General features: G+C 41.6%; 1 protein-coding gene across 1 annotated transcript; it reads left to right on the top strand.

Annotated features, from left to right (window-relative positions):
* On the top strand, positions 1-27,866 carry LOC106945579 (serine protease HTRA1A-like). The gene is made up of 9 exons (XM_015029360.1): positions 1-792; positions 9,415-9,514; positions 10,384-10,588; positions 23,451-23,645; positions 23,729-23,761; positions 23,843-23,957; positions 24,704-24,761; positions 24,919-25,014; positions 27,204-27,866. Exons 1-9 carry the CDS (start codon positions 336-338, stop codon positions 27,370-27,372), a joined length of 1,428 nt encoding a protein of 475 aa, XP_014884846.1. The 5' UTR covers positions 1-335; the 3' UTR covers positions 27,373-27,866.
* The last annotated feature ends 115 nt before the right edge of the window (positions 27,867-27,981 follow it).

The raw sequence follows: 27,981 nt of genomic DNA, 5'->3' as shown, positions 1-27,981 counted from the left end.
CCTTTCAGTGCGCCCCGTGAACGCACCACTTTCCATGCCTTTTCCCACTGACTGGAAAGTTGCGTGTGTGATGCGGTGCCAGTAAAAACGTGCGCAGAGATTGGCTGCGCAGAACTTCTGTTAAATGCCTCTCCAGCTGCAATGACTCCCCCCCCCCCCCACCCAGACCTCCCCCCTCCCATAGCCCTGCAAAGCCGGGATCGAACTTTTCTTTCTCTATGAACTTCGTGCTTCACTTTTAAAACTTCTTTCTCTCCCTCTAACTCTCCCCTTTTTCATTTTATATATATTTATATATATATATATATATATATAATTTTTTTTTTCTTTGGACAATGTTTCGGTCCTTCCTGTTGTGCGTGGTCGCAGCGTCGTTGCAGGCGGATGCGCAGATAACCAGCCGCTATGTTGTCGGATGCCCCTCCGTGTGCGACAAATCCATGTGTCCCCGTCTGCCTGCGGACTGCCCGGCGGGACAAGCCCTCGACGTCTGCCAGTGCTGCACGGTGTGCGCGTCCGGCGAAGGGGAGGCGTGCGGCGGCGGCGGCAAACTCGGCGACCCGACGTGCGGAGACGGGCTGGAGTGCTCCGTGTCCGGCGGGGTGGCGTACAGCGTGACGGTGCGCAGGAGAAGCAAGAGCGGGATCTGCGCGTGCAAGACCACGGAGCCGGTGTGCGGGAGCGACGGGGTGTCTTACCGGAGTATCTGCGAGCTGAAGAGGGTGAGCCGGCGGGCGCAGAAGCTGCAGCAGCCACCTGTTCTCCTCATTCAGCGGGGAGCCTGCGGGAAAGGTGAGTCTGTGTTTAAGGTTGAGAGGATTTTTTTTTTTTTGTCGTTGCTCCGGTGATAGAGTTCAGGTTTGATCAATTTTGATGTTTGTGTCTCACACTTATTGAAAACCCACGCTGAGTTTTTGTTTTTCAGAAAATCTTCTTTTGTATTACACTGAATAAATGTTTTGATATGGGTGACACAATCACACAGAAGGCTTTTGACTTGGCAGATGTCCAGCAGATGGTCATCATATACACCTTTTACAGGCCACAAAAGGTCACTGCTAACTGGGGTCTGTATTCAACCATAGTAATAGAAAGTTGAGTGGAAGGATGAACTGTGGTAGAAAGACATGTAGAAGTAACACGGATTCAAGTGACTGAAGGGGGCGGGGGGAGGATTCACAAGATGAGAACCTTACCTGGAGTTAGAGCTCCATCAGCCAACACAGACATGCTGCATCTCTGATGTTAATAAGCCTCTCTTGAACCTGAAGTAACATCAAAGGTGTTTTTTTTTTTTTTTCTCATTGCTTCGAAGTTTTATTTTCAAATGAAAGTAAGTTTTGCATTTCATTCGAATATCAGGTTCCCAAGTTGTGGAAATCCTAGAGAATCTACCTGCTGATGTGGATCATGGTCATGTAGATGAACTGAGTCCAACCTTCTGAGTTGAGGTTTTTTTTTTTTTTTGCCACTATCTGGTCAGTACAATCTTCTACCAAGAAGTTTCAGGGTGTTTTATGTTTCCTTCTGCTGGCAAGGCTTATGGAGTTGTTAATTTTTATTTCCCTCTCTGGACTTACAACCAAATGTACTGATACCTGGTATTATATCACTTTACCTCAATAGTCAGCAAACTGGTTTGTCCTAAACCTCATGTCCATGCAAGCATTGAGTGCTGACACTTATCCAAAAGAATTTTTTTGTACTGATCCTGTCAGAAGGTACAACTGGTTGTTTTGTTTTTTTTCCATAAAAAAATAACACAAATAAACTACTGAAAGCATACGTAATGAATGCATATTAACACAAGTTTCACCTTTTGAGTAGAATGACTCAAACAAATGAACTTTTCGATGACGTTCTAATTGACTGACATCCATTCATGCTGTACCTCTGCAGTCTGCTCCCTACCAGGTGTTCGCCCTGACCCTTCAGGTCTCACTGGACTGATCTGACGTTTTCTGACAGGTCTGAAGTTTATCCAGATGTTGTAGCTCAGAGCAGCGCACAATATCCGTGTGTCTTGGACAACAAAAGCCGCCATTCAACCGGCTGTTCCCTCTTGTTCCCAACAGAATGGTCCTCAATCTGAGGACTCTCTTCGCTTTTGCATGACTGGATGAAGTCATGCACTTGCGCCGCTGATGTAAAGCTTGATGCGTACCCAGTAAAGGCACCTTGTGAGCACGATTGGCGTGATTTCTTGCAGGCCAATCTCCTGGCCAGTGTGATTTAGTTGATTAGAAAGGAATTCTTAAGAGCGGATAAAAATACATTTGGAACGATACTGACGTGATTGTTGTAGAGCTCGCCGTTTCCTGACAGATCTGTGCTTTGTCAAAGCATTTCACTCTAATCAGAGCACTTCAACAATAAACTTACATCATTCTCCTGGAGCAATTCAATCCATCTAAGAACAACAAGCAGGTTATTCATCATCATCATCAGTGTGGTATGTGCCTATCTTAAAACATGACTTGAAACACTTGGGAAGGAGGAGTGATCACACACATTCAAGGCTGCAGGTGTTAAAGATATTGTACGTCGCCTTTGGTTTCGGTGTGTATTTATCCTGCACACTGCTTTTGGAAGTGGGCACTTAAAAACATATCAGTGAAACGCTTCAGCACCTGCTGCCTCAAAGGCCTGAAACCTCCCTCAGAGCTTTTGGAAACTTATATTCCCCCCCAGAATCAAACCTCCAACTGCTTCCTCCTTCTCGTTTTGCTCTCTCTCTCTCCCTGTCCCTCCCTCCCAGTCTGTTTCTTTTGTCACTCGTAAATCTCACACAAGTTGTCACGTGGAGGAATTCCTGGACCTGACTCAAAGCCACAAGTCCTCCTCTGTCGAGGACAGCTTAAAACAGGCAGGAGACTCAAGAGGAAGACACCAAATTAGCAGCCCACACATTTAAAGGAAAGGTTTTTATTTGTGCATCTGGAAAAAAAAAAAAAAAAGAACTTGAAGGCGCAGTTTAAGGGCAGACTGCATCACCGCATTGGGCTGTAAGTTTTGGTAGCAACTTAAAGGGTTACTGTAAGTCATTCCCAGGCAGTTAACCATGTCTGAAACAGACTGTGGTGGTGAGTTCTCACTAAATCCCATCCAGGAAAAAAAAAAAGTTTCTTTTTCTTCAGAAAAAGCAAGTCATATGTCCAGAGCTAATGTCCGAACTTCACAACAATGCTGCCTTAAACGCACTCTGTTTCATAGTATTTCTAGCGTTGGTTGTGCTGGAGGCGGCACATTAAAGAAACTCAACCCCTCTCTGAGGACACTGACCGTATCCCTGCGAAACCTGGCCCCACATTAAGAAAATATGTGCAAGTACAGTAACAGTTGCATGATCTCACTATGCGTCTGAACAGTAATGACCTCGATTAAACAAGCACTTTGTTTTGGCAATGAGAACTAGGTCATGATATTGCCTCGACCCTTTTGGATTCATTAGATAAATATCCTCTTTTTTATTTTCTTTAGGCTGTTGGACGTCAGTAAGGCTTTATTGGTTGTGAAAGACAAGATGGAGATGAGTCTAGGAGAATTTTATACCCGCAGCATCTAGATGTCCATGAGTCTTCAGGTTTATCTCTGAACTGCATGTCAAGTCTTGAGGGGCGGCTGAGCAGTTAAAAAATAAGTGTGTAATTGTGTGAGCATTCAGATTTTGATTGCAGTGCTATGACGATAATAATAACTTAGACGCTTTAAGCAAACGAAAAAAAAAAAAACAACAAAGTAGTTTATGGCAGACGATCCACCAGACTATTCCCACCTTCTTTCCCAGCTGATGTTGCAGAGCGCACTCTGTGACTCCGGCTGCTGAGATTTGCTGAATGTGCACATTTTTTCCTGAACTTGTCTTAGCTTTGCAGAATATTAGAGCGTCGTTCTCTGACTTCTGTCTGTATCGTTACGACGGTCTGTCTCGGCTCCTGTTTTTGTGTTCTGCTCATCTGTTTTCTTACTTGCTTCGATAGTGTCTCTCCTGCTGCTTTGCCAATGTCTATTTGCTTAACCCCACACTTAACTGCATACAGATACAAAGAAGACAACCTATTATCTTAGAATAGCAGCTTTATTGCACCAAAATTTGAACAAAGTTTACAAGTTGAATTGTTCAAGGCAATACCCAATCGGTCCCATCTGGAATATATAAAAAAAACGTTCACTAATTGACGGACTGTGAGTCATTTCAGCAGATTGTATGGTTGCATGTTGTGGAGCAGGAAACATTGGCCATTAGCTTCAAAATCAGTTTTTATTTTTCTTATTTTTATTTTTCTTATTTTCATGCAGTACCACCAGGGCGCCCCCTGGTGGCACTGCATGTAAACAACCGTTCATTTGCCGCGATGCGAGCTCAAAGTGCGACGCTACAGTTAGCTCATCAAAGGATTGTGTTTAGAAATAACAATGGATAAGTGCCTTGGAAAGGACCGGGCCACTAAAAATAAACCCTGAAGATATCAGTGGAAAGTTTCAGAGGGTGAGGTGAAAAACTTTTGTTTTTGAACTCCACAATACATAGCATATAGCAAGTCTGTGGCTGTGCTGAGTGTGATATGACAGACTAACTGCATGTTAGCACCTAAAATAAAATTATTTATGTTGGGCTATCAACCAGCTGAAAGAAAATGTTTGTTTTTGACAACGTAACTCTATTCTATTTTTCTCTTATTACACTTCTAAATTACAAATATCCCCAAAAAGGCTATTGGTGACCACATTGGATAGCTTAGAATCCACATTTTCAGAATCTGTAAATAACTATGGTTTTGTTGTGGCCAGTCACATTTGCAAAACAGCGCCACCCTTCACATTTGGAGTAACAAAGACAACGAGTTAAAAGACTGATATCGTCAGTATATCACAATATCTTCAGATATTGTGTGTTATTGTCTGTGAGTGTTTGTTAAACTAGTCTTCAGGCTGAAAAAGTTTAAGAAGCACTGATCTAAGCTGATCAGCAGACTTCCAGAAGTCTGATGTTTTTATACGCACCTCTCTTTGAATACTATAAAATGATCCAATAAACCCAATGAGCAGCTGGTCACACTTGTTCAATCCCCTGTCTCTTTATTCTTAAATGACTTTCACAATGTGATCAATTCATTTTCTATTTAAACCACCTTAAATAGGTTGCTATGGAAGGAACTTGGAGGTGTGTACGCTTCTCACCATCCTAAATCCCATTAGTAGTCCATCACATGTCGCTCTCTGCACAAGGAGCCTGAACATGCCATGTTTTTTATTTTCTTCTTTCGTTTTGAGAGCATCGACTGTTTCAGCTGCTTGATGAGATCATTTTGGCACAGACGGCGCCAAGAATTACTAGAAAAAAAGGCTTCTTAGTCCTCAGCTATGAGCATGATGAGGTTGCAGCATTGACATGACACCAGCTTGGCCAGACCTCTTTCTAATTCTGAAATGACAGAGTCCGCAGGTGTTTCTTGCCACACATCACAGACAACCTGGCACTCCTGCCTGAAGATATGGCCCAAATTATCTGCATAAATTTTGTTTTGATCATTCAATCACATCTAAGAGATGGAGGGTAACCCATCTTCAGAGCTGGAGATGGACACCTTTGCTCTATCAGCTGCTGGTCTCATCTTATAGTCACTGTTGGTTCTCTATAGATCCCCAAAGATATCTTACCTTTAATTTTTTTTTTTCTGCTTTCAAAAATCTTGTCATATACCTGCTCTGTGGATAAGAAAACACAAAAAGAACCAAAGAAACCAACTAGATGAAGAAAAACAGACCAAGGCAAAGAAGGGTTATATAACCTATCAGTAAACTACAAGAAGAGTTGTTTTGGATGCCGGACACATGGGTGCCAAGACCCACTGACTTATGGAGTAATGAGCCCAGACTCATTGTAACCCAGTTCGATAATCCTGATACTTGAGGAGCAGCCTTGAAATCTTGCCAGCGTTCTTTTTAAAAGCAACTACTTGGAGCTGGATGATTCATAGTGATGATCTGTTTGCCCGTAACCAGGTGATGGTTGGTATTTTAGCTCTTTTATTCCCTCAATCAAAGAGAGATGAGACGACCTCTAAGCCAGGTTTTCATAAATGTATGTTTTTCTTTTTGGCATAAATGTTGCTCTTCCAAGTTTCATGTTCCGTATGCGGGCAGAGTTGATGTCTTTGAACTTGGTAACCTTTGCCAATTTGTTCTTACCTTTCAAAATGGTTTACTGTGTTTTATGTAAATAACAGAATGATAGGTAGAATCATATTTTGCATTAAATTTCCTGTTTGTGCTTAGTTTGCATGAAATGGAAGGTAAAAGCAAATTACCATCAAGGTACATTCAGGTACCCATTTGTCAAAAACAATTTTAGTACGTCAGCAGCGTCCGTCATAGCTTACCCTGGATTTTGTGTGTGTGTGTGTGTGTGTGCTTTTTTTTTTGTTGTACCTCAGATGTGTTTTCTCATGTTGTAGTGAATTTCACTGCTCATTTTCAGTTTTTGGCATGCCAGTGCGGAGTGTTTACTTCTCCAGGTCAGCTGCTGCCCTTCCGTCTGACATTTCGACGCTTTGTTTGTGCATGTGCGTTGCCTGTAGTCAGAACTCGTGCCCTTTAATTTAACTGGTGATTTGTTAAAATTGACCTGGAAGGTGAGAATGAACGGCCGTCTGATTCAGTGTTTACTCTGTCATGGACTGGCAGCCTGTAGCCTGCCTTTCTCCTTTGAGCGCCAGCTGGTAAAAACCAAAAAAATAAATAAAATAAATTAAACTAATTATGTTTTCCACCGCGATAAAAAAAAAAAAATAAAAAAAAATGTCTGAGTTAACATGTTGGGACTTTATTTTGACTGTCATACCACTACTTAAGTACAAATAGACAAGCAGAAGAGTGCAGGTGGAACCAATTAGGAAGAGGCAGGAAGTTTTGAACGGTTTTCAAAACAAAATCCCCCCCAAAAAATCATGACGTTGAACCAAAACCAAGTGAAATGTTCTGGTGAACGGCACGAAATGGTGTGCAGATCTGAGAGTCGTTTTGGGTTTGTGTGCATAAATAAGCTAAAAGAGCTAAACTGGGTCTTCGTGTGGACGAAGAAGCTGCTTCTGTGTGTAAGTGCCAGTAAAACACTGGGTGAACATGGGAAAACAAGCCGAGACCTTGAACTGGGACCTTTTTGTGGTTGTAGTATGCACCAGTGGGAGGTGTGATGGATAGACCCAGCTGTGAGGATAGTGAACCCTGCGTTTGCTAAACATTGCAAAATAAACAAAACAAAAACAAAACAAAAAAAAAAACTTGGATGTTTATATAAGGAAATTTCTTAAATGTGTCTTAATGCTTTCCTGACTTTTAACACCTTCACCAACTCCAGAAACAACCTTCCACCCATCTGATTGTTGTTAGTGGACGCTTAACTTTATGCGACTCTTTTATTAGCAGTCACCAAATGTCTCCATATGACTTCCATATGGGGGACAGGGGTGAGTCTTTTCTCACAACAAGTCAGAGCAGATCGTTCCTCTTTACGTGGAAGGGTATTATGCAATCTGACTCATGTCTGTGTGTCTGCAAAGCCTCGTGTACCGTTTCCTTTACTTCACTTTATGTCTGAATCTGTGCGGTACTGAGGGCCTCCAACCACCTCTCACATTAGAGACAATTAGCATAAAAATTGTTGTTTTTTTTTAAAACCTGTGGTAACTTTTAGACTGTCTGTGTGACTGAGATCACCCTGAAATTGACTTGAGCTGGTCTTTTGGACCAGCTACATCATTGGTCATCTAAGACATTTTAGCCAATTATTCTTTGGAAAACAGCTCAAACTCAGTCCAGTTAGCATTTAGTGCATCTATTCATGTAAAACTTTGTTCTGTCCACAGCTTAGAAAGTTGACTGCGGCCTGGACGTTGACTGGATGACTCAGATACTTTGAATATGCTTCGATCTAAACCATTCTATTGGCTTTTATTCATGTCCAGTCATCCACCCATCAACGTTTTTATTTGATTTGCCATTTCTGATGAAGTAAATCTTTCTCACAGCACGACCTTGCTTTCAGTGTGGGGACTGTGTGTTCAAGGTGATTTTCTGACACATCGCATTTTTGTGCATAGTACAAATGTTCCAGAGCACCGTCTGAATCCCTGTGACATTTTCTTCTGCTAAATCTGAGAATGTCTTCGTAGACTATATTTATAATAACACGTTGAACTGGAAGGAACTGGGAGTCTTTTACTGGGGGTTATAAAAACGAGATGAGTTCCGACCAATGGGGCTTCTCGTGGTAACATTAATCCCTTCCAAGGCGACCACAAACCTCCCAGGTCTGAAGCGAGGAGGGGGAGAATGACTCCAGTCTTTCCATTACCTTCCTTTAATGTAGCGGTGAGAAGCAGCCCGGCATTTATCACAATTAATACTCTATTTATAGTTCGAAAAGGAAAAAAAAAAACAAGTTTAGAGGTTTTCAAGAAAGCAATTCCTGTTTGTAAAAGGTGTAAACGTACCATTCTAGTTCAAGTGAAGAATACTTATGGAGTTCACCCTCTGAAATTCATGCTTCCCTCAGGACGCGTCTTTAGTACTCTGTCGACCCCCTTGACTTTGTCATTGCGTCACATGGTGCTTTACATTTCTGTTTTTGCATGAAATGTCTTAAAGCTTCAATAAATTGTAAGGAGATGTGCTTCCTGACAGCCGGGAAGGATTCGGGGATCATATGAAGATACCGTCGTCGTCGTCCCCCCTCCTGTGGGTTGATAAATGTTTTCGTTCTGTATAATTTAGTGGCATTCCTTTTCGCCGAGATGGTTTGCATTCCCACCCAGCGCTGGCGTAACTGCACCTCGAGCGAAAAGTGTCCTCGTTTCTTAAGCTCAATTAATGATATCCCAGGGCTCACGGGTGCCTTTGACTTTTCCTCTCAGAACATCATGGCTGAAAATTGGCCTCATGAGAGAAACAAGAAAAAAGAACGGTTCCAGCTACGTGGCATGAAAAAAAAGGGGGGTTTAGGAACAAAAGGATGAAAAGCTCAGAGGAAACGATGAGTTTTGTTTAAACTTTCATCTCGGAGGGGGTTAATTACCAGGTCAGAATTTCCTAACCGGCCTAAAGCTGGATACGTGATCCAGTTCATTCCAAAGCAGTCATTTCTTATGTTTATAACCAAACATTGGAAATGAGCATGAATGCCAGAGCTGACCTAGACAGTATGACCCTCAGAAGTGTCATCTCTCTTTTTTTTTTTTCCCACCCTGTTTTGATAAAACCTTTTTTCTTTTTAAGTGTGAGTTTTCTATTCTCACACGACTCTGTGAGACTCTTACATCATGCACTATATTTGGTGAATGGATTGTTTATTTTGCCAGTCTGACATCTTTTGTGTGTGTGTGTGTGTGTGTGTGTGTGTGTGTGTGTGTGCAGCTCAGGACAATCCAGACAGCCCGAGGCACAAATACAACTTCATCGCCGACGTGGTGGAGAAAATCGCTCCCTCTGTGGTTCACATTGAACTTTTCCGCAAGTATGTACAAGCTGTGCATCTGAACGTGTGTTTCTGTGAGTGTGGGAAAGTGGCGCAGACTAAAATTTCCTTTCGTTTCTCCAGATTTTGACTGTCTGTCTGTAACATCTCAAAAGTTTAGCAGAGCTTCTCAGTGTTTGAAAACATAGTTATAATCAAAATAGTAATGTGTGCAAAATCACAATCGTAAATTGTTACTGGCATGCAATATTTGATTCCTTTATGTTTGAAACTCTGCCAATAATATAGATTTGGTTGGGTTTAGGTTGTTCTTGATCTCCTATCATGATATGTCTGGGTCTCAGAGTTAAGGGGGAAAGCAATGTTGTTAAGACAAAAACAAAAGACGAGACAGAGCAAATTTTTTTTGGTAATTAGCAATACGCAATGTCGTTGCAATTTTCAGGAAATAATATGTTGTCCTAAGATCATGCAGGTATAACCTCCTGCTCGGTTTAGGAAACTTGCTCTTTTTCATCACAACACCTCCACAAAGGTCTATCAGGTTGCTCTGGAAATTACCCACTTCTGTATGGATTTGGTTCTGAGGGGGAAAAAAAAACGTCAAAATTGACCATTTTTGAAATGAGCGAGGTGAGTAAGACTCCGTACGTAAACTGTATCTTAAATAATATCTCAAGAACGCTTGAAAAACTATTCAGCATGTTGCTTCCTGTAGTTCTCAGAGACAGACTGGAAACAGCTAGAAGCATTGGACATCGGAAATCAGACACAAATCTCTTCTCTTCTTCTCTTATTTTACATTCAGAGTACAGAAAAAAAAACACTCCTGAACTGACGCGTTTTATTTGTTGTTCTGCAAGCGAAGAGTTTTTCTTCCCCCTCTGTCCTCCTCTGTCCCTCTCCAGGATGACTTACTCCAAGCGGGAGGTCGCTGTGGCCAGTGGCTCCGGTTTCGTCGTGTCTGAAGACGGCCAGATTGTGACCAATGCCCACGTCGTGGCCAATAAACACAGAGTGAAAGTGGAGCTAAAGAGCGGCGCCTCCTACGACGCCAAAATCAAAGACGTGGACGAGAAGTCAGACATAGCCCTCATCAAGATTGATGTACCGGTCAGTGCAAGTCTTACACAGAAGGAGGGTGGAGAGAGAGAGAGACATGCTGTTATGACTCAGCCTTAATAGAAGGTTTTTGCTTTTTATATGTTTTGCTTTCGTTTTGCTCAATTTGGGCAGAATCTCCTTGAGGAGATGTGGTGAAAAATGTGTGTCTTTACTAAGGAGATACAGAAGGATTGCTCAGGATTGTTGAAATAACATTTTGTTATTAGGTGCTGTATATTACCTGTAGTACAGTGTGGTCCCTCCTTTGGCGTCCTCTGGTATCTAGGGGATGAAGCGAACAGGTTTTGCAAGAAGGAAAAGAAGGTCTATGTCCTTAAAACTACTCCAGTCTCAAAAACACCACAGCGTCAAACATCAAATTTTATGATCCTTTGAAGCGTCGCCGTGGTCTAGGCTGGTTATTTACAGTGAAATCGGTGTAGGTTTAAAAAGGTACAGTTTTCAGTGCGAGTTTCACACAGGGAGATCACAGGCGGCGCACCGCTTCCTGACAGCACAATGCAAAAGTGAAGATTGTTTAAAGGTAAACGATAGTATAAATTGCATTTGTTGTTTTGCAACATTCGAGCACCACATTCACGCCTCCATTCATTTCAATCTTGTGGAAGCAGCTAATTTGGATTTGCACTAGTTTGACAGCATATATTTAAGGGAGCTGCACAGAACAAAGTCAAAACTTTCCCCCCCATTTCCTCTAATTCACCTGCCAAAAACGTGCCTCAAAATTTAAGATCCCCGGACTTGAGGTATATATAAAAACGCCGTAAATCTCACCGATCATTCTAGGTGCAAGAGATGCAAAGTGAGAATGCAGGTGCAGCCTGACCAAGTTCAGATCCCGCCTGTGCTCAGAGTCAAGCTGCAAGAACAACACAGATACAAACCGGCTCATCTCACGAGAAACGGGTGGAGACTATCACTTACCACTGACTGAAAGGGTTTGTGTAAAAAGAAAAGACTACACTTTCACCACAGTCCATCTGTTTGTCGCATTTTCTCTCCCTCTTTCCGCATGTCCCCCCGTCTCCGTCTTTATTTTGCCGTCTGGTGGACAAGAGGAATCCATGTTGGACGTTAATCATAGTCAGTCCTGTGAAGGAATGCGGGGCAGAAAGCCAAGGCCTATTGACTGAGTCGTAGCTGGGGGATGAGTGCATTATGAGGCTCGCTCTCATAGCTGGATGACACGGCTGAAGGGATGTTCACGACAGGAACACAATGCGTTTTACACGAGGTCTTAAGTGATGCTGAGCAATTTTCACTTTTTTTTAAAGCCAACGGTGTGGGCAAAGGCTGCAGAAGAACATCGCAGTGGCAGGCGCTTTGTATTTGTTCATTCTTTGATAAAAGCTGATCCATCCATTGATGACAAGCTGTTCCTGGTTCTCTGGGGGCTTCCCCGCCTGCTTACCCCACATCTTCATGAGTGCTGACTCAGCAGTGACAAATACCCTTAGACACGGTGACATGATTGCATTAATGCAGGAGTCCTTGTTTGTACGATGCATGCAAAAACATTTTCCGGAATACCAAAGGTAGAAGTTACTTAGTTTTTGTTAGTTAAGTTAATTATCCTTTGAATCAACAGCTTACGAAGAAAAAAGTGAAGCTTTATCACATATATAAATGTTTTCAAGGTGCTGGCATGACTAAAAGAAGCTTCTGAGGGCTTCATTTTTTCCAGAGCTGTATAGTATATTAAAATGAGACCTTGCCGAGAAGACATGTTGCTACAAGCTACAACATTGACATCATAATATTAGCCTGCAATTATGCTCAATTCTTATCTCCTTTCTGTTCTCCATCTGGGATTTCTCCTATTGAGCTTGATTTCTTCTGTTGAACGTCAACTGGAACAATCAGCAAACAGAAGGAAGAGTTGCGAAGGATGACGTCGATTTCCTGCGCTATTTTAGATTTGTACATTGCCACTGTTGTAGTTTTAGCAACAGCAGTGGAAGAAGTGAACAAAGCAGTTCAGTCCTTGTTGCCCACGCTTCCAAATAACGAGTAATTAAAGTCGCCGCTTGAGGAATGCTTGAGATATTTTATTGCTTTCACAAAATGTCATCCAGCTCGGCATTTCTCCCTTCGCAGCAGAGGATTGTTGTTTTTACAATTTCCGGTAAGCTTCATAGGGTCAAATTACACGCATCGCCGGCAAACGTTGGGCAAAGTTCACGCCAGAAAGCAAACGTTTCTCAATAGCTGAGGATCCAGAACCTTCTGTCCAAAACCGTGCAGAGCAAGAAACTAGTTTTTACCAGGCCATCAAAAATATATTGACAAAATAAAACATTCAAGAGTCAACATAATACAGCCTTATTAAATGACAGGACATGGAGTTCCTCCAGGTGGGTTAGATGCTAATGCTTTCTAGAAACCAGCTAAGGCTTCTGCTTCAGGTCCAATCAGCTTCTTCCAGGTGGAAAGAATCGCCAGTGTTGGCGCACAACGTTGCTGGTCGCTCCGAGACCGGAAAGCTTTCCAGATGAGTGGCAGTCTCTTTTCTTCTTTCTTACTTGCTTGCTTTATCTTGCTGAGAGATCAAAGAATGTTATATTAATATCACATTAAGTGAGGAAAAAATGCTTAGAGTGATTTATTGTGGTACATACAAAATGTATTTTGAAGAATATGACATTTTATATATAATAGGCTATAAACAAGGGCTTATTTATAGCCACCATACCCTTGATGTAGGAAATGATTTCACCCTCATATGATTTCTTCTGTATTTAAAGTGTTAGTCATTGTGTGAAGTCTGCATGGGTCGTAAACACACAGACAGTCTCACAAGACCTGTGGTGTCTGTGAGAAGACCACATGATTTAGACATGAATAGCATTTCTACTAATGTGGGAAGAAAAACTTGTGTTTGATATTTGGAGCAAGTGAAAGTTAATACCTGGACAAATTAGAGAATGGTTTGATTATAATAAGAGGGAAGGAGGGCCAGCAAAGCTATCATTAACTTTAAAAGGGTAAACGGTCTCACCCAGACCAGACCTGACGTGTCGCAGTGTTTTTATTCAAGTGAAGACCTGGGAGTGTTTACTTCTTTTAAGTAACTCCAGCCTTGGGCTGTAAATGGGGAAACTGCAAGACGTTTTCCTCAACTTCTCAAATTTGCGCCTTCATAAGAAATATGGCGTTTTTATCTGACACAGTTAAGCTACTGACAGCTAAGTCAGGTTTAGTTTGTTTATGAAAGAAAAATCGAGGAGCCATACATTTTTTTTTTCATAAAAAGTTGAGAGACTTGGCAAAAAAATAAATAAATAAATAAATAATTACCCAGATTTTTTTTACTAACGCGAATGAAAAGTAAAACTGTTTGTGTAAAAAATGCTAGTACTTGAGGATCTGCAGTATACCAAAGTACAAAAGTAGAAAACTATTTTCACCTTTTATGATATATTTTGACAATCTTGCAAAGCAAAACAAAAAAGTTCTTGGTGCATAAAGTGGAAGAGTTCTCTTTTTTTTAATTTTTGCTCACAACTTGCTCCAAAAATTTTTGAATGCCAGAACTTTGTGTTCTCCATTTGGGATTTGGCTCAATATGTACTGAAGAGTTCTCTTAAACACTGTCTGTCATGATCCATGTTTCTGTGTATTTATTCTAAGGTTTTTCTGTGTTCAGTTTCTGTCCTGTGAGTCTCTGTTGTTTCAGCGTCTTCCCCGTTGATTGCTTCCCAGGTGTGTCTCATTCCTTGATTACCCTCCCTGTGTATTTAGTCCCACCTGTTGTCTGTGTCTGTTGTCGGATCCTTGTCGAACGTTGTTTATCTGCCTGCCATCACAGTTGAACTGTAAAGTCTTGTGTTGGTTTAGCTCTCTTATTCAGACCTCAGTTTTTCAGTTGCTACCGGTAATTAGCTGTGTGCTAACTCTCTGCTGTGCCACCTGTGTTGGACTGTGCTTGAGCTCTCTTTATTAAATCTGTTAATATTTTTCTACACATCACAGTTCGTGGTTCCACTGGATGCAATTCAGTTTCTCTTTTAATTGTGACTTTTGCACCATGACATTATTGATACATGTAGGAGAAACGGCCCATTTTGACAATGCGAAGATTAGAATGCTCTGTTTAGTTTTAAATGTTGGAGTAAAAATAAGTTGTCTGAGAATTAGATGCTCTAGTAATGTACATATACCTTAAAAAATAAAAAAAAAAACAAGTAAAACTGCAAAGTGTTTGTACTTTGCTTCCCACCTCTAGAACTTAACACTGTTAACAACACAAACACTTTTTTAAAAATAAGCTGTAAAGACACAAATAACTGCCATCAGAAAGACAATAATTGTAACAGTGAAGCAATACATTATTAAATGAGCTTTTTGTCCAAACATCTAAATGGAAACTTTCCCACAGTTTGGGTTCTAAAACGGATAACTAGCAATCCACAGAATGATGTGAAACGAGGAGCAACAGAGAAGACCTTTGTTATATTTGCTACTTTAGTTTAAAGAGGCTGGAAAAAGTTTATCATGATGTAGTTGAAGGAATCCAGATGCTAATCCCTATTCTCAATGGTAAGACTTATAAAATTACACAGATATCAGAATAAGTCCAAATATTCACCCCAGTGGCATTGTGCATGTCAGGCACAGAAAACCAGTTGTCATATAAAACCTTCAACTAGATAAGAAAGAGATGATCATCCAAAGATCTATACTTGAACATCTTCTAATAATGGCCAAAAGACGGATTTGTCATGATTAAAATTTTGTAGAATCTTAGTGACCCTGAGAAATACTTTATTAAAGTTGACTAAGTTAAAAAGAAGGTATCTATAGCTTGTTGCATGCTTTTAAATCCGGTCTCATGTTGAACCGTCATATACAGATGGACGTTTCAAAGTGTCATCCGAAGACGTTCACTCTGAAATATCTGGTTTTGAGAATTATGCTTCATTTGGTTTTAACCTTTTGGCCACAGTTCTCTATGCTGCAGTTGGTTTTCCACTCTCACTCTCACTCTTTGCTTTTCTGGGCAAAAAACACAGAAACTCAAGTTCTGGTGTAAAATGCAGCCTTTTCTCAATGTTATCGTTCTATTTTAAAAAAAAAAAAGAAGAAGGAACTGTAAATCATTCCTAATGGAATATTCTCCAGTTTGAGTCATGATCATAAATTAGATTTTTTATGACTTCTGATTGGTGGTCAGAGAAATGATGGAGAGCATTTTAATCTGCGAAGATGACTGATGCCGTGAAATTTATGGAAACCAAGAGAGAAACTGGCAGATAAGTGAAAGCAGCTCTTGCTAAGAACAATTTATCTGATTTATGTTTCTTTTTTGTCCTTTTCTGTTAGAACTTTCTTAACAATGGAACGCTTTGTCCAACAACTGCAAAACGAAAACTGCAAAACGGAGCACCGAAGAAGTCAGTTTTCTTTATCCATTGTTCTTTGCTCCTAATTCCAGCTCTCACACTTTGTTTTTCATTTACAAAAGTAAAAAGCTATTTGCTGTCAACATCAGGACTCGGCAGGCAGCCAAAGATAATCAATAAAACCATACATCACTTTACGAGTGAGACGCTTTAAAACGTTTCCTCTGACGGGAATCAGTTTTCCTCCCCACTTTTTCTCTTTGATTTCATTGGAGTTTATTGGTAGCAGATCTTAGTCTGTTCTTGGGGTTGTGGTCTACCCCTCAACTCTGGGGAATGCATTAGTCAGTGTACGGCAGCTGGAAATTCAGAAGAGAAGGGAAGAGGGGAAGTGCTGCACTCACTTGTTCCTGTGGAGAGGGTTTTCTTTGGCGGGGGGGGGGGGGGGGCAGGGAGAGCATGGAAAACAGAAAAAAAGAGGCAACCCTGTGGACGGAAAGTAGATCCATACATCTGAAAAGATCGGTAAGCCGATGGGTCAACTGCAGCTGTGTGTGATTGCAGAAAAATTAAGTCGCCGGTAATGGAAAATCAACTTCGGTGCGCTCTACATAACAAAGGTTATGAGCAGTCAGTGTGTTACAGGCAGTAGACAAACAAATCAGGCGGATTTAGTGAACCCATTCAGCGGTGAATTTCCTCCATCTAACTGATTTCAGTGCCGTTTAAACTCCTCTTAGGTATTTTTTTTACACCTCTTGACTTTTGCACAAGGGAGTCTGTTCGTACCGTCGTCACTTATCTCGGCAAAGCGACATCCAGGCGGACGCGTGTCTGTGCACGCACAAGGCTGGGAAACACTTTCTGTCACAAATCTGCTGAATCCCACAGACTCCCCAAAAAACATAGTAAATGAGAGCACTAGGAGAGAATGTGCTTATGTGGAGAAAAGAGCATCTACGACGCTGAACACACTGTTCGCCGTGGAGTCTCCATAAAACACGGCTAGACACTATCTGCATACCGACCAGTTAGTTTTCTGTTTTACGGTCGGGAAGGTGAACGTGGAGTTTTCGACTCTCCACTCGGATGCTAACTGGAACCATGTGTCTTGGTGAGACGAGGGGGAAAAAAAAAATTATCTTAGCCATAAATGCGCCACTGTGGGTTTGGTGAGAAACAAAGGATCAATATAAGCAAAAGCACATCATGACCACTATTAAAAACAATGAAGGATACGAGGGGCTTTTTGTTTTTAATGCTCCCGCCATCAATCGGTGCCAATAAAGTGATTTGATGGGGTGATTTTTAACAGTGCTGCACAATAACGTTGAATTTTTTGAACAGAGTTTATGCTTCTCATTTCAACCTTCCTTCTCTTATATGGAATTTGGACGTGCATTTTCAAAAATTAACGCTCCATCTGTCAAGAAGGCATTGTGACAATATATATAAAAAAAACATAATTCCTGCTTCTGTCTCTAGGCATTGGTAACAGTAAATGAGTTAATACCTCAAGATTAACTCTAAAAATCAGGCAAGACAAAAGAAAGAGCTCGTATTCCTCTGAAACAATCGCACTGTTTGTATTTCCCATCGCTACGCCACTAAAGAGTCTCAAACCATTCTCCCTGGGAAATTTGCCTGGTGCTGGTTTGGATGGCCCGTCTCTTGGAATATGCACAGTGTGCCTTTGTGTCTGTGTTTATGTGCAGAGAGGAAGGAGGGGAAAAGTGTCCCATTGCAGCTATTTTCTTCTAAGTATATCTGTCTTTTTTTATCAGCAACGCCGAGGTAAACGTTTCCGCTTTCAGATGCCGTTTCATCTATTGGCCTTTGATGATCAGCAGCGACAAATTCGGTCTTTTTTATGTGTTCGTGGCTGCTGGCAGCAAGGAGATGAGTTCTTCAGAGACACTGCAGGTCGTCCTTCACTAAAGAGGCATTAAATCTTTGTCCTCCTCTCCAGATTCATCCTTTCCTCTTCAGCTGAAACGGTTCCCATGCTCACAGATGCCATTAGTTGGGGACATATCCAAGAGAAATGAAGACGTGCATAAACGCGGGCGCACGCACAAATTTTTGCTGCTTGGTCTTTGTACACTTTGTCTTGGCCTACTTTCTGGCTTTTCCAGAACTGATTTCCAGGCGTGTTGGATGGAGCGCAGCGCTGCCCGAAGCGCTCTCAGCTTACTGGTCGATGACGTCACTTTTAGACGCTCCACAACCACTTAAAACTAAACGGGCAGTGAGTTACTTTGGCTTTTCAACTAGATGAACGAACCCTGGGTTCCCTCAGACGTTAAGGCTAGAACAGTAAACTGCCCATTATGTCTTTACATTTTCCTTCAAAGGAGCCAGACATTTTTGTAATCTTTTGAAGTGGTCTTAGTTGGTCGTTCTTTAGGCTGTTTGAACATTTTTACGCGCTTCTCTTCCCATATTGGGTGCTTTTCCACTCATTTTCAGCCTAGTTCTTGTACCTGTTTACCTGACTGTGGAAAATGGCTTGGGGATTAAAAAACTATTGGTGGCAAATAAATAAAATCTTTTAAGGATGCCTTTTAGGGAAAAAAAACCCACATAGACTAAATGCAGAACCGGAGAGAGGCATCATCCTTCTTTTGTGTGCCACGTTTTCAGCCAAGAGCTTGCTTGGAATCACCTTTTTGGCCTTAAAATAACATTTTCTGTCGGATAAACTGAGGTTTTCTTTTATATGTTTCATAAATTCAGCTAAGGAAATATGAATACATCGTGACAGGTTGACGGGGGACAACACTGGTTCTGGATATACCCCCATTTTATAACCATGTTACCAGTTTGCATCCATTAACAAACTAAACTTAGCACAGACAGGAAAAAAAATGTGTATTTAGTTCATTATTTCTTTGTAACAGAGCCAGGTTCCACTGGAAAACTTGTTTGTTTCCCTTTAACTTATGCTAAAGGAAAGACAGATGTGAGTTGAGCAGCAAACGTAAGTTGTGCCCATGGAAAACTTGTCAAATGATTGGCACTATTCTATTGGCTCTTGTTTGGTGTTTGGTGTTTTTGAAGGATGGCAGGTCAGAGGCCTGTATCAAACCAAAATAGCTACAAGCAGCCATCTGATAGTAGATATTCTTTAATTAGAGTCGCATTGCTTCATTTCCTTAAGACGGACTGGATAAGTAAATAAAGAGATTCTTGGATTCAGGAGCATTGGGTACAAAACGTCCCCAATGCACGGTTGATACCAAACTGCTTTTCATTCCCCATTTCTTTAGGATACGTTATAGGATCTAAACTGTGCGAAAACTGCAATAAAAGTACTAAATTGCGAAGAGGCAAAGGAGAGAAGCCCAACAAAATGCTCAAACGTATAATTGAAAACTTTTTCCCGATTTGCCACGATGTTGTGTAGGCATGTGAGAGATTCTCTAGAATGCGTCAGCCATAGTGATGCTTTTAGAAAAGATCAGCGCACATAACTTAATTCATGCATTTTATTACCTATTTATGGTGGTTTTGTTTTGTTTTATGGAGATGCAGTACAGATGTGCAGACGTTCATTAAGTGAAATTTAAAGGCTGTTTATGAGGAAACCCTCTAATGGCCATGTAGCAATCCTTTAATCGGCGGCGAAAAATTTGCTGAAGATGAATAAGAACAAAAGTCCCAAAGCTTTCACATGTCAGAAGGTTGATGTTTGTCCCTCTGAGCAGCAGTGACCATACACTGTTTATTTCCTTTCCTGAAATCAGTCTCCTCAAGAACCTTTTCTCAAGCATTGCTTGTGCCCAAGCTTAAGCAAACATAACCACAGAGTTGTCATAAAACTGAAATCAAAAGCTCCTAAAGTTCTTTCTTTTTTTTTAACCTCACTTGTTCCCAAACTCAAGCAAACGTAACCACAGAGCTGTCATAAAACCGAACAACAATGTTCAACGGTGTTAAACGGTTTTGAGGTTCCGCTAAATGACATCAGCCCCTCCCCACCCGCTCCCCTCAGCATGAAGAGCCGCATGTTGCTTTTTAATTTACCTATTCGGTCCGTTTTCTCCTGACTTCATATCCTGTTTGGGTCCCACAGCTGAAAGCGTTGCAACCTGAGGTCACCGGCTCTCACAGACTAAGCAGTTTCAGAAACATGTAAATAAAGCACGTAAGAGAGAAATGGACCACATTCGCTGTCTCCCTAAGGAAAACAAACACTTCGGCCGTCATCTCCTCTCGTTATTGTGATCTGTGCAGCTCGAGATCTCTGCGGCGCCTGGCCAGAAACAAGACACCCCTGACTCTCCTTTGGGCTTTGGCTGCAGAGCTACAGCCTCGCAAGAATCCCGGACATGTGTTTGCTCTTAGAAGAACCGAGAACCTCCTCAGCAACATATGAAAACCATAGCGGTTTCCGCACTGGTGTCGGCAAGGATATGGTTTCACCCTATGCAAAGCCAGCAACTTCTCTGTGTAGCAAGAAAAAAACAAACAAAAAAAAACCTTTAGGGTTGACTTAGTTGATGCCTTAGTTCTTCGTGTAAGGAGTACACTTTGTCTAGTAACTGTACTAAACTTGCACAAACAAGTGTGCGTTCAGACAAATGTGAGCCATAAAGACATCACAAGACAAATGCACACATTTTCTCTTAATCTCTCCTTTGGCGCCATTCGGCCCGATCTTCTGATCGTTAACTGGATGTGTGTTGCACAAGCATGCTGGATCCTGTCCCACTTTATGCTAAGTAGCTCAGCCCTGAGGGCATGAGATCAGAACTCAGCAGGTGAAACCCTGCACTGTACTTCACTTATGATTTTTCCTTTAAGGTAGATCTCATAAAAATATGGCCTTTGCCTTTAAGTCAGTGAAAAAAACCCACTTTGGTAGGTAGAGTTGAACTTATAACCAGTTTGGATTATGTACTGACACAACTAGAATTTTTGTGTGTTTTTTTTTTTTTTACAGTTTTCTGACTGTACACCTCAGCAGTGCCAAGTTTGTGGGTTTTTATCACATGACTCCATCTGGTTGGTCTTCTAGGTGAACTTTTCCTTTCTTTAAATGATGGAAACACAGCCATGCGAAAAGGTATTTGTTTTGTGCTTTTTTTTCGGTCACGTTTTTGTTCCACTGTGTTTCAGTTCATAAAGTACATTTTAAGACCATGCAGTAGGGTTTATATTATTTATTACTGAGGGAAAAGGGAAGCTTGTGGATGGCTAAAAAAATAAATTAAGTTGCTGAGATGCAACTTCCTAAAGGGTATTTCCCCAATTTATTAATAGAGATGTCTGCATGTGTAACGTTAACGCCCTGTTGATTGGAGAAAATACATTCTGACTTGTCTTGTTGGTCCAGTCGATGATACTGTAGGATCATTTGACACTTTATGAAAATGTTAAACCGTATCATTTAAAACTTTATATGAGATGAATGCCCATAATGAGTGGCTCTTCTCACCAGAGCTGCTTTTTTTTAAACCTAAATGTTTCCAAAGGGAAAATTTCTAATGTCTATTTGCTGAAAAATCCTAACGGGCCGTTTTGTCGAAAACCATTCAACGTGAATCAAACAAAACTGTGAAAGCCTTGTTTTTCTCACATCCTCACCCTACTGTCGTGCGGTTTTGTGCCCTTCCCTCTACCTAGCCCCCTTCCTTTCCTTTAAATGCGGTCACAGTGAAGCACCAGTGTGTCGGACCCTCCATTTGAAATAGCAGGGTGAGTCACTTGGGTAGCCAGGACAGAACTTGTAAGAATTGCTGAGTGATACGTAAGCTAAGGTGTCCTTTGCGACACCCAGGGGTCTGCAGGTCTGGTTTCTTTTGCAGTCACATGGACTCGGTCTGCTCGTCAGCCGGCTTCTGCATGTTACACTCCTGTATGTGCTCGATTTTTCAGAATGTAGTGTGACTCTGCGTGGGTGATTCTGTACCTCTGCAAGCCGCAAACAGTTTGTATTTATTTACAGCTTCACATCCTACTGCGAAGGACCAAAGTCAAGACAGCAGCAGTCACTATTACACAACCAGAATCATGTTATGATAATCAGGAGAGCTGGGTGTTGAATGTCTTAGCAGAGACTTAAAGACATGTTTTTCTTTTATTAGAGGTGTAGGTTTTATGAATTACATAAAATAAGTTAGTAAAAGTTAATAAAAATGATACATGTTTATCTGAGTTGGCTTATCACAAACATAGAACTCAGATATGCAACAACAACATGGTTTTCTTGTGATAATATTGGTAAGGTTGAGAATCATTTTGGACATTTCAAAGTCATTCTTGTGTAATTTGCATTTTCTGAGGCAGATTTGTGTCATTTATCTGCTTTGCATTGTGGGAGGATTGAGTTCCAGGTAGCATAGACAATATGACAGGACTGTAGGCTTCTTGAATTTCTGTTGTGTTTTATTGGTTCATTTTCTTGCTTTTGCGGTCTGTGGCTCAGAATTAAAATGAAAGTAAGAAAAAAAAAGAATAATTTCGTGAGGTTTGATTTTGAGGTACCAAGTTATAAGAAGGTAAATTTGAGGATCGAGCCGTCTCTGCGAATTTAATACAAGTTCCTCCTTCTTGCGTCTTTAGGGAAAACCTCTAGTGTCCTGAATCGACTGGCCTGTAAAAATCAGAGGTTAACGTCGTTTTTATTTTGTGTCATTTGGAAACATCAGTCAGACTCCGTTTTCAAGCCAACAAGCATGCTTCTAATTGTGATCGTTTATACTGTAGTTCCAGTTGTTTGGGATGAATGTCATTTTCCCCTGTGGTGCCGAGGAAGTAATTGTTTTGTGTGGGAGCACAGCCCCTGCAGCAGAGCGTGGGGTTGTGTTTAGACGACTTGTGGTTTCAGCTGTAATTATTCAAGCTGTCCACTCATAAAACACACGGCCATGGGAAGTCTGAGGCACACCAGAGGGACGGCAGTGGATGCATCGAGGAGCTTCAGATTTCCTTTCAGATCGCTGCGTCTTACAAAAGTTTTGAAATTATGCTTTTGTTTGTTTGACTGGTGTATGGCGATACATCAGTCATTAAAACACAATAGAGCAACTTCTTTCATGTCTGTTCAAAGTGGGGGTTTTTTCCCCTACAAATGGAGACTTGACAACAGACGATGCTGAATCATGTGCTGTCAGCGTTGGTCCCAAAAAGCAAATGTCATTGAACGGATTGAAATGACGTTGAGTGCCATTAAGCTTTGGAAGAACTTTGCTCTTAACTGAGCAGCTATTTACAGCTATTAAACTTAAATTGAGGGTAGATTAGCTGACTCCATCATACAAATGGATAAAGACTCAGAGGATGCTTCCTGTCTTTGTCAACAAAAACTCTCGTATATCCAGGGCTCATAATAATACCTTTGACTAAAACAGTACTGCAAAGACAGACGGTATTTTAGGATTGTGAACTCTAGTCTTACAACATCCAATTACCCTCCTGTCAAATATACATCATCATCATCATCAAAAAAAAAAAAAATCCCAGAAATAAGTATGGTGCTATCCCTCCGTCTTTTCCACTTGCAGACCAAACTTCCTGTTCTGTTGTTGGGCCATTCGTCTGACCTGAGGCCAGGGGAGTTTGTCGTCGCCATCGGCAGCCCGTTTTCTCTGCAGAACACGGTCACAACGGGGATCGTCAGCACCACTCAACGGGGCGGCAGAGAGCTCGGTCTGCGTAACTCCGACATGGACTACATTCAGACGGACGCCATTATCAATGTAAATACGAAAAGACGTAGTTTTCTTTTTATGTTTTCCTCCCATACACAGAAAATAAGCAAGTTGTCGCTTTTTGTTTGCAGTACGGTAACTCTGGAGGGCCTCTGGTAAATCTGGTAAGCCACTTTTTTTTTTTTTTTACATTGGCTGGATAAAGCCATGAGTTGAGATGCTAGAACCTTTTTTTTTTATCTTAGGATGGCGAAGTGATTGGGATCAATACGCTGAAAGTGACGGCTGGCATTTCCTTCGCCATTCCTTCGGACAAGATTCGACAGTTTTTGGCGGAGTCATATGACAGGCAGTCCAGAGGTGACACAATTCATCACACTTTCGTTGATGTTCTTCAGCTGACAAGATGACGCTCTGATGATAAAAGGGCGCCCGTTCATTTTATTTTTCCCTCTGCCACAAATACAGTGAAAGCAGAAGTCCTGTGTTCATGAAATGCATTAAAACACTTTTGCACCGGCTTTGATGTGCTCCTGCGGCTATCAAAGACGAGCAAGTTGGGGGTAATTTACCTCAACCGCACATCAGTCAAATTCCAACAACAATCAGGCCAGAGGAGATTGAACAGTTCAGCAAAACAAATTGGAGACCAGCTGCAGGTGCTTCCTGCAGAACTAAGAGATGAAGAGTTTCTGTACATCCTTCATCTTACATGTTGTTAGAGTTCTGTGTGTGGCCTACTTTACAGCTTCTGACTGCTTGGTTCCTCAGGATAAAGAAACAAGACGATCAAAATACATTTCAACACTTTTTAAAGGCGGATTACATGCCTGTGTGAGGCTGTTTAGATTTTTTTTTTTTTAAGAATGTTTTTACGCAGTCATTATACACGTCATCTGTGTGTAAAATGGCTATGTGATCTGTGATCATCACATCTGTGACGATCGTGGCGGTTTGTAGCAAGTACCTGGAAGTTAACAAATATGGATTGTGCATTTTTACAGTATAGATTTTTGTCGCAAATCTGTGTTTTTCTATGTATTTCTGTTTCTCTTTTACACACATTAACGTTTCTGTCACTCGTCCTCTGTGTTGTCCACTTTCAGGGAGAACAGATGCCAAAAAGAAATATATCGGAGTGAGGATGATGACTCTTACGCCGTCGTAAGTCTCCTTAGTTGCTTTGCACATTGCTACAAGTGTTTCGCATTTTGAATAAAACATTCATTTGAGAGAATTGGAGCAATTTGTGTACTCTAACAAATTAGAGTTGTGTAGTGGTGATTGGATAAAGTTTTCCTCCCACTTCTCTTGCCCTCAGGTTAGCCAAGGACCTTAAAACTCGACATCGTGACTTCCCTGACATCACCTCAGGAGCCTATGTGATGGAGGTTATTGCAAAAACACCAGCTGCAATGTAAGAAACACCCTGGGCTTTTATGAATGTGAATGAATTCAGCCCCACAGAAGTCGCCCCTGCCTTGTTGCACAGTTCCTTTGACCTTTGTAAACAATACATGTTCAGCTAATTCCACTTATTTAACTCATCTCTCTCATCTTTGGTACCTGTGCAACAAGGCAGTGTGCAATTTCCCCTAAGTTTCTCACTTTTGTTAAACAGATAGCACTCCCACCTAACCTGGGATGTAAACTCATTGCGTACTCCAACATGCCTGAAGTGCTTGCCACTCCAATGCACTCTACACCCCCCACTCCCACTATTGCAGCCCACTCGGATCAGTCTGTACCGCAGATGCAGTGGGGAGGGCCACGGGAGACGCTGAGGTCAGCTGTTTCCTTTCGAGCCTCATGCTGGGAGGTTACTGGCTGCGCTGCGGTTTGTCCGCGCCTGCTCGTCAGCCCACGACGGAGCAGCCCCTCTCCCGGAAGGCCCCGTCAGTGTTTACTCGCCGCTTAAATCATGCAGATTGCTGCAGGACAACGGCTCTGCGGTTATTTTTCCAGGGTTTCTTTTCTATGCTCCTCTTTTGATCTCAATCTGTGTTGTGCTGGCTTGCGGCCCCTGGAAATCTTGACTGTGATGTGGAAAGCTTTCCGTTCGCCGAGAGCGGCTGAAAGTAATGAGGGCATTGCGTGATTGTTGTATATCACTGGGTTTTGTCGCCAATGAAGAGTGCAATGGGAGAGTATATATTGCTGTGGGTTAGCAGCTGATTTAGGCTGCTAACCCTGGCTTTTGATACCCCGCCAGTCCTGCCCTAGTTATTATGTTTTTTGAAGGGGCGGGGGTTATTTAGCTTTAGGGGTCAGAAGGACTCAGGCAAGTCCCAAAGGGAGGAGGCCTAAAGACAGGACCACCACTGGCTAAGAGATTACGTCTGCTATTTGGACTGGGAACGCCTTGGTGTCCCCAGTCCCAGAAGGACTGGAGGATTTAACTGGTTGATAGTCTGAAACTGATTGTCAGATATACAGCAGTTCGGTTCTGTGAATACCTTCGAGATCTGTTAGTGGACAAATGACATCACGAGTATCAATTTAGCAGAGAGGTCATCGATGAAGATGTGGAAAAGTTTAAAGCTTATGAGTTTAAAACGACATTCCAAACTTTGTAATTCTCACAAGGCACTGTTTGACACATCATCCATAAATGTAAAGAGAATGGAACAACTCCAAACCTAACAAGGCATGGCCAACCACCTGACCTGGCAGAGTGAACAAAAAGAGCATGTAAGATCAGCAGCCCAGAGGCCCGTGGTAACACTAGACGAACTGGAAAGAGCCACAGATGGAAGAATCTGTTGACGGATCAGTTGTTAGCCACAAAAAAAAAAAAGAGACATAGTTGAGTCAAGTTCCTTTTTTTAAGTTATTCACAAGTGACGTTTAAGGATGTGCCGTGGTCAGATGAGACCAAGTCAAACATTTTTGCCTGCATATATAAACATTTTGACCCAATTCTGCATATAACCCAGTGGCGCTTACCTCCGAAAGGGACGGGAAGGACAGGTCAAAGTTCAGAGGACGCTAAATGCAAGAGGCCTTTGTTAGACACCCTGTTAAATACTCAATAGAAATGTTTTATTGTAAATACTGCAAAAGGTTCCTCTACTAAATATTGACTCAGGGAATCTGAGATCAAAACTACACCACACTTTTTAGATTTTTATGAGCAAAAAAAAAAAAAAAAAAAAAAAAACTTCTGTTGGTTTGGCCTCAAGTTTTATTGGTTTGACAAAAAAAGTCAAACCTTAATTACCTGGAATAAAACTCTTTTGAAGTTCGTAGAGTGACTCAGCCAAGGTTAGCAGCTGGGCCTGTTTTTGCCAGTCTTATCTGCTGAGTTAAAAATAGCTTTAAACTTAATCTGGCTGTAAGATTTTTCTGTTTTGTCTGGTTTGTGCCCTGTAATGATGTACAGCTATCAGAAAATGACCGCATAGAGATAACAAGAAATTCAGGTGAGATGAAGCAGGAATACCTTTTTAACCATTTGTCCGCCTCAGTCTTGCCCAACAAAATATCACATCCCCCAACGCAGACAGTCAGTTCTGTAAATGGAAACGTACGTTCTGTTCTAGCCAGCATGCGGTTGCAGCATTCGAAGCCCTCGATAAGTCTAAACCTCCCCATCTTTTCCTTCAGTGGCGGGCTCAAGGAACACGATGTCATCATCTCCATCAACGGCCAGAGGATTTCGACAGCGACCGACGTCAGCTCCGCCATCAAGAGTAATGACACCCTGAAGATAGTTGTACGCCGCGGCAACGAGGACGCCATCCTCACTGTCGTTCCAGTGGAGATTGACCCTTGACCCTTCACAAGGAGCTGGAGTTAGGTTTAACTTATCATCCAGAGGACCTTACATAGCGGGGACCTTCAGCTGACCCATCTGTGACTAAAGGCCCAGCGGCGCCACGCATCCATCCGGGGAAACTCCTGGCTGCGCCTTGAAAGGAACGACTGTACAGACGCTCTAAAAGCGGTGCTGTGCTTTTGTTTTTCTGCTTGTGTCTTCACTTTTAGCCCTTAATAATGCTTTTATCAATGCTACTACTGTTTGGTCAGAAACATAAAAGCTTGGTTATTATCTTATTATTTGTCTTTGTAACATGGACTGTAGCTCAGTGAGACCCGCTGCTTTTTTTTAAGCAACGTCGAAACTCGCTGAGCAAATCTGATTTGTACAATTGTGTGTTTTTTTTTTTTTTTTAAGACTCCTTTATCAATGTACTGTATGATGTTGTTTTTAAATATGTGATGTATACAGAAATGAAAATAAAGGGTTTACCAACATTTGTTTTCACATTTGGCATGCTGACTTTCTTGTTTTCTTCCCATTTCTTTCCAGTGAGTTTTGCATACACACTCTCTTGGAAAAGAACAAGCACCGAGGCTGATGTATCAATATTATCTTTGTGTG

The sequence above is a fragment of the Poecilia latipinna genome, unplaced genomic scaffold (assembly GCF_001443285.1).
Source record: "Poecilia latipinna isolate Pla-1442-1.1 unplaced genomic scaffold, P_latipinna-1.0 Scaffold151, whole genome shotgun sequence".
Taxonomy (NCBI): domain Eukaryota; kingdom Metazoa; phylum Chordata; class Actinopteri; order Cyprinodontiformes; family Poeciliidae; genus Poecilia; species Poecilia latipinna.
This window is presented reverse-complemented; position numbering and strand designations above follow the sequence as displayed.